We start from the raw sequence: 7,083 nt of genomic DNA, 5'->3' as shown, positions 1-7,083 counted from the left end.
ATAGTCTTGATCTCGCGGGTGTGAGATTGCTGAGTCCTCGTGACTCACAGATACTTCCAAACAGTTGCAGGTGCCGATGATACCAGTGCAGGTGACGCAACCGAGCTCAAGTGGGAGCTCGATGAAGATCTTGATCGTTGTTTTGTGTCTTTTCCGATTGATCAGTAGTGGAGCCCAGTTGAGACGATCGGGGATCTAGCATTTGTGGTTGTCTTCCTTTATTTTGGTTCCGTAGTCGGACATTTGATTGTACCTTGGATGATGTATGGATTATTTATGTATTGTGTGAAGTGGCGATTGTAAGCCAACTCTTTATCCCTTTCTTATTCAGTACATGCGATGTGTGAAGATTACCCCTCTTGCGACAAGCCTACCATGCGGCTATGCCTCTAAGTCGTGTCCCGACACGTGGGAGATATAGCCGCATTGTGGGTGTTACAATGATACTGTGCATGGCGTCGTAGTGGCGGCAGCTCGAGCCAAATGCAACCGAGATGAAACCCCTGCCAGTATGTAAGGAGTGTTTGCCGCGCGTATGTCGCGCGTATCCTCCAACGGCGCATCGGCCATCTGCTGCTTCAGTCGTCGCCTATGTTATGAGTAGCAGAAGCATTGACGCAGAGATGTGCCACTTTGTGAGATACATAATTAATTGATTTTGATACGAACTCGTGCTACTCGTGTACCAATTAGCCTAAAAAGCATCCAATTCCGACGCTGTGACCTCCTTCTCAAATTAGCTTAGCAGGTCTTCAGTCCCACAGAGTCGAGACCTGCCTTGCCCACCAGGCTTGCTGCCCACTATATCACAGCATACAAGGTCGTCGTCTTTTTCTCTCAGAATTTTATGCCTGATACACTGTCATTGGGATTACCTGCTGCACATGCTCTATAGGGACGGTAATCACTATTACTAAGATTTTCTTCCGATACATCAGGGTATCTTCAGGTAGTTCTGCCTCCGGCGACCAATCTGATGTTCATTGATTATCCCCAAACGAATCAGTAAAGACACCAATCACTAAACTCGCTTACGGGAATATGATGGAAGGTTTACCTACTTAATTTTGAACCCATGAGGGCAAAAGAAAAAGGGTCCAAATCTGCCTCCTCCCACCTTCTGCACGAAAGATGGCGCCATATGTGACTTCGCTAGGCATATCATGGCCGTTCTCCTAGGATCTGCAAGACTGCAACACCTCTGCAATGGCAGGTCGACAGCGCGGTGCTTCGATTGATTGCGAGTAACCACTATCCTAGCGGCAAGGCGCAAGCGCACGGCAGAAGTAGGTCAGGCAGAGCCGCAGAGGCGTTGTGCATCGCGTGGCAACCGAGGGCTTGGGAAGAGCAAGAACGGGAAAGGTCGGGATGGATGGATCTGGAGAAGAGCGGAAATAAATAAGGAGGATGCGGTGACCCCAATGACCATATGCGGCCGGTGGTGCGTTTTGATTGTTATTAGGGAGTAAACGGCGTTTCGATTGTTGGTTCAATCTCTCAGTTACAGAAGTGGAAGAGAGTCGCTCGCTTTCGTGACCAGGTATGGATAAGTACAAATACAAAATAATAATTGAATCGTACAATTTGTTGATTTTTTGGTGTGAAAGTGAATTGCTGAGATGGATAGAGTATATGTCAAGAGAAATAAGATAATGAAGATGAACTACTTAGATATTATAGTAAATTATAGATAGGGCCAAAACTACACGGCAAGAGCGTGGCTGGCCGATATGCATGCTACGAAATGCGCCCATGGTTACCGCTACAAAATAAACTTCGCGATAACCCCTTTCCCCTCCTCGCTTCCCCTCCTTATCCCCTTCCGTCTCCCGCTCCCCCGGTCTCGCGCTGTACGGCGCGCCATGGCCATGCCCTCCACTTCTTACTTCTCGCGGCCGCCTATCGTGCACCCCACCTCCAAAACTCCGAACCCTCCCCGACTGCTGCCGCTCGTCTCCGGGGCTGCTGCCCCTCGCCCGCTGCTGCCCTCCTTCGCTCCGCCCGCGCCCGGTCGCGGGCTCCGGACCGCCGCCGCCCAACAACCCGCCTACGAAAATGGAGAGGAGGAAGAAGATGGGGAGGAGGATGAGGAGTATTACAGCGAGGAGGAGGATGAAGAGGAATTGGACGTGGAGGCGATGGAGGAAGAGGCGCGCCGCGCCGCCGCCGACCTCGCCGCGCACCTCGACCGCGAGCTCCGCCTCGGTGAGTGGACATATTTATCATTTTGATCTCCACATGTCTCGTGCGGGCATTTTAATGTGGCCGTGGTCGCCGTTCCTATGCTGCCTCTGGTCAGGCAAATTACTGGAGATCGTTGGTCTTTTCACTACTATTGCTTCGTCATTCATTCCCTTGCATTTATAGTGAGAACTTTGAAGCCTCGGGCAACAATGCCCAACATACCATTGTTGCAAGGGAAAACTTTGTTTTTGCCACTCTAGCTTTTGACCACTTTGCTTATACCACTCTAGAATTTAACATTTCACTTTTGCCATTCTTAGTTTTTGACAATATATCACAATTGTCATTCCATGGCAAAAGCAGTAATTTTAGAGTGGCAATTGTGATACATTGTCAAAATCTAAGAGTGGCAAAAGTGAAATGAAAAGTTATTGCTTTTGCCACGGAATGGCATTTGTGGTGTATTGTCAAAAACTAAGAGTGGCAAAAGTGATATGTCAAATTCTAGAGTGGCATAAGCAAAATAGGCAAAAACTAGTGTGGCAAAAACAAAGTTTTCCCTTGTTGCAATTATACAATACAGTGTGGTCGGAGTTTTGTCTCTGAACACCTAATGCTGTATAGCAACCTGACGAGGAATTTTGTGTCAATTGGTGGTTATATGGGTGGTGTTTAGGTCTCATGTATTTAGAAATTTGAAAGCGTGGAGTGTCCTTCTGCTTGGTTCAACTGTGTGGCACCTTTATCTTCGGTTCTTTTTGGTCATAAAAAACGCTCTTATATTATGGGACGGAGGGAGTAATGAATATTATGATTGCGTATGGATCCTAGTCAAATAGATGTTGGTAACTAGCAAGACAATTATAGACAGTTTAGCCTTTAGTTTCAAGTATTGCAACAAATCACATTGTTAACTATAAATGTTATGTTTTTCAAGTAGAATAGGCTTATGTGCTGTTTTTTAACTCTAAAAGCTTACTTCATCCACTTCACTTGGTTCATAGACTACATGTCGACATTTTTCAGATGGTGATGTTCGGGAGAAAAGAAGAACCATGAGGGATAAGACATCAACATCTAAACATGTCGGTGTATCTTCATGTTCTAATAATGAGTTGTCTAGTTGACATGCTAATGAAGACACTGTTGTAATGTGGATTGTGGAAAACAAAGTTAACTGATTTGCTGTTCAATCCATGACTCAGATCCCAGACAGTAAGCTTCCAAAGGTGGCTGTTATTGGTAGACCTAATGTGGGTAAATCTGCACTATTCAATCGGCTTGTCGGGGTATTCCACTTACTTACACGAACATAACTTCAGTTTGTTTCTGCAATGTACACCATTGTATGTCTGATCCGAATGCAAAAATTGATATGTATTATGTTCTGACATCTAACAGGGCAACAGGGCTATCGTTGTTGATGAACCTGGTGTAACAAGGGATCGTTTGTATGGACGATCTTATTGGGGTGATCAAGAGTTTATGGTTATTGATACTGGGGGTGTGATTACTCTATCGAAGTCTCAAGCAGGTGTAATGGAAGAACTTGCCATTACAACTACTGTTGGTATGGATGGGATTCCAATGGCCTCTCGAGAAGCTGCTATTGCTAGGATGCCATCAATGATTGAGAAGCAAGCTGTTGCTGCTGTTGAAGAAGCAGCTGTCCTTCTTTTCCTTGTGGATGGTCAGGCAGGTTTAGGCGATTATAGTTGTACCATCTTATATTTTGAGCAACTATTTTATCTGTTACTTTTGTTATTAGATCTTCTAATCGTGCTAGCACGGTTTATTATAAGATGAACGGCTCAATATTTACCTCCTAACGACTCAAGTTTTCTTTCCCTGGTGCCTTTTCTTGATTCATGCTCCTGAGAAAATTCTTCTTGACAAAAAAAATGCATAACTTGCAGTGATAGTATACTATCATTTTTAGTTACCTGTACATTGTTACTATAAACTTCCAGAGCTTGTTTTCACTAACATGATGGTCTCAAATTCCTCCAGGCTGGGCTTGTGGCAGCTGATATAGAAATTGCTGATTGGTTACGTCGCAACTTCTCACACAAGTGCATCATACTTGCTGTAAACAAGTGTGAATCACCACGGAAAGGGCAAATGCAAGCATTAGAATTTTGGTCATTAGGGTGAGCCTAAAGCACGACTTAAACTATGCCCACATGGTGATACATTGATTCAGTTCATTTGCATTTTGAAAAGATTACTCAATGTTGGAATGATCTTTTAGGTTATATTTTGGTCAATAGCGACAAATGAAAACATGACACGAGTACTGATATCTTTGTGATTGTGCTGCTATAATAAAAGAGACAAACAACATGCCGTACTAGTCTTGTTTAAATTGTATATAGACCTTGACAGCATAAAGTATCAGAATTTAATATCAATAACTTATGCTAGAATCAATTGTCTTCCAACTCTGGTTACCCTCTTACCATAAAGTTTGATTTTTTTTCTTTAGCTATGCAGTCGGCCGTATTTATATTTATTTGCTGCTTGGTTCATCTTTCCTCTATTCCTGCTAGGTTTACACCTTTACCAATATCTGCTATTACTGGCACTGGAACTGGAGAGCTCCTGGATATGGTCTGTTCGGAGCTGAAAAAGTTCGAGGTAATATTTGTTCAGATAATATCTTGCCTTACATGCATGATGATACTCATCTCCTTTAATGATTGGGCACATTCATGAAGTTCTTTTTGATATAAAGTTTAGGCATTACAGGTACTAGAAGAATTGGATGATGTTGAAGAAGACGAAAACCATGTCCCTGCTATTTCTATTGTTGGAAGACCAAATGTTGGGAAAAGTAGCATTCTAAATGCTTTGGTTGGAGAAGATAGAACTATTGTGAGCCCAGTTAGTGGTACCACCCGTGATGCCATTGATACTGAGTTAACCATAAAGGATGGGCAGGTCTGTTCATAAGACTCTTGAGCGTTTAAGCATCAGAGCTGCTTCATTAGCGCAGCACACAGCCAACACCGGTATGCTAATATTTCAAATGCCGCAGAAATACAAACTCATCGATACGGCTGGCATCCGACGGAGAGCAGCAGTTGCTTCTGCTGGCAGCACAACTGAAACACTTTCAGTAAAACGTGCATTTAGTGCAATTCGTCGATCTGATGTAGTTGCCCTTGTTATTGAAGCGATGGCCTGTGTCTCGGAGCAGGTATTTATCTCAACAATCCATTCACATGCGCGCACAAACATTTCATGTAGATACATAGTTTACTGTAACATCGTGTTTTTTTTTGCGGTACCAAGGATTATAAAATTGCAGAAAGGATTGAGAAAGAGGGAAAGGCATGTGTCATTGTTGTGAACAAGTGGGATACAATCCCAAACAAGAACAATGAGAGTACTACACATTATGAACAGGATGTAAGAGAGAAGCTTCGTGTACTTGACTGGGCACCTATTGTTTACTGTTCTGCGATAAATGGGAACAGCGTTGAGAAGTAAAACCCTAATCTTAGTTTTAGAATCTTAGTCTTTTGATACTTCGTTATTTTTTCAGATATTAGCTGTATATACCCTGCCACAGTACATTTCACCCTTTTGGGTTATACCTCGGCAACGATTAATTTACGTGCGCTGCCTGAAGTGGCCAACCATTTCCATTTTTCTTCTTCTAGAACATGATTTCCATATTTTGTCACATACTTCAAAGTCCCTAAAACAAGAATCTTATGGAGTAGTAGATCTGTAATGCCAAGGGCTGGTGTAGTGGGTCACTAGGTTTCCTGTAACTGACATATGAAACATGTGTTTCCTCTATGAACTTATGTTTGCCTAAGTTTTCTGTGCTTACTGGACATGCAAAATTTGCTGGATTCCCACTTTTCCCCCTTGATGAGTCGTCTATCCCTGTATTAGTATCCTCCTGTTACTTCTGTTCTAGACACCAGCACCGCATATATAATATTGTGTATTGTCCTGTATTGACATTCTCTAATGTATGGTGTATCGATTTGTTCTCAGGATTATTTCTGCTGCTTCTTTGGTTGAAGAGGAAAGGTCTAGAAGACTTGGCACCTCTATTCTTAACCAAGTGGTTAGAGAAGCTGTAGCATTCAAAGCACCACCACGAACAAGAGGCGGCAAAAGAGGCCGTGTTTATTACACAACACAGGTGACCTATTTGTTAAGAGATGGTCCTCACTTCTTTCAGTCTGTACAGTTCTATCTCCAAATTACCTTGCAGCATTTTCATTCTTCAGAACCAAAGGAATCTTGTTTTTCTCCCGCAGGCTGCTGTTCGTCCACCAACATTTGTTCTCTTCGTCAATGACGCAAAACTTTTCCCTGAGCCGTATCGGCGGTACATGCACAAGCAGCTCCGGTCTGATGCTGGATTCCCAGGCACGCCCATTCGCCTACTGTGGCGTAGCAGGAAGCGGACTGATAGGCAACAGAGGAGATCAAATACGGAAGCTCGCAGTGCGCTTGTAGCGTTGAGTTAGCATGTGAAGCAATGTTGCTACGTTAAAAAAGAAAAGGAAAACGTGGGTATCCTTTTTCCTCCTTGTTCACATGCTTTTCCTGGCTGCGAATGTGTGACTATCAATGGGCCAATAAGGTTCATATTCAAATGAAAAAGGTTTTGTTTCTCTTCTTACTCCTCGACTACTGCCAAAGCTGAAGTATGGTCACTGTACTCTAATACTCTAATAATTTTTTGGTCTCTCAAATGCTAGAACATATGAAATTTGTCTTTTGCTGCACTGAGTTGTTTTAAGAAGAGTGAATTACATTTTTTACCCCAAGTTTTCGTTTGTGACAACAATTACCCCATACAGCAGTTTTTTCACACGTTACCCAGTTTAAGTTATGTTTTTCTTGTTTCAATGCTGACTGCACGCAACGCTG

The 7,083-nt window shown here is 43.1% G+C and overlaps 1 protein-coding gene across 2 annotated transcripts; it reads left to right on the top strand.

Annotated features, from left to right (window-relative positions):
* Window positions 1-1,785: 1,785 nt before the first annotated feature.
* On the top strand, window positions 1,786-6,832 carry EMB2738 (GTP-binding family protein). 2 transcript variants are annotated; one of them, XM_048714568.2, is made up of 11 exons: window positions 1,786-2,205; window positions 3,211-3,269; window positions 3,390-3,473; window positions 3,586-3,879; window positions 4,195-4,334; window positions 4,734-4,821; window positions 4,933-5,124; window positions 5,222-5,383; window positions 5,479-5,672; window positions 6,196-6,346; window positions 6,465-6,832. In XM_048714568.2, the coding sequence occupies exons 1-11, from the start codon at window positions 1,863-1,865 to the stop codon at window positions 6,675-6,677; spliced, it is 1,920 nt and encodes a 639-aa protein (XP_048570525.1). In that variant the 5' UTR covers window positions 1,786-1,862; the 3' UTR covers window positions 6,678-6,832. The 2 variants fall into 2 exon arrangements, with proteins under 2 accessions (XP_048570525.1, XP_048570524.1); XM_048714567.2 differs by having other exon boundaries at window positions 4,924-5,124.
* The last annotated feature ends 251 nt before the right edge of the window (window positions 6,833-7,083 follow it).

This window comes from Triticum urartu, chromosome 4A (assembly GCF_056163025.1).
Source record: "Triticum urartu cultivar PI428250 chromosome 4A, HENAU_Tu73, whole genome shotgun sequence".
Taxonomy (NCBI): Eukaryota; Viridiplantae; Streptophyta; class Magnoliopsida; order Poales; family Poaceae; genus Triticum; species Triticum urartu.
The sequence above is the reverse complement of the archived record's forward strand: the minus strand, read 5'-3'. Positions and strand labels throughout refer to the sequence as shown.

Coding starts and splice junctions, on each gene's coding strand:
- EMB2738 (XM_048714567.2), top strand. CDS start 1,863: ATGGCCATGCCCTCCACTTCTTACTTCTCGCGGCCGCCTATCGTGCAC. Junction 3,474..3,585: donor TATTCAATCGGCTTGTCGGG/GTATTCCACTTA, acceptor GACATCTAACAG/GGCAACAGGGCTATCGTTGT. Junction 5,673..6,195: donor AATGGGAACAGCGTTGAGAA/GTAAAACCCTAA, acceptor ATTTGTTCTCAG/GATTATTTCTGCTGCTTCTT.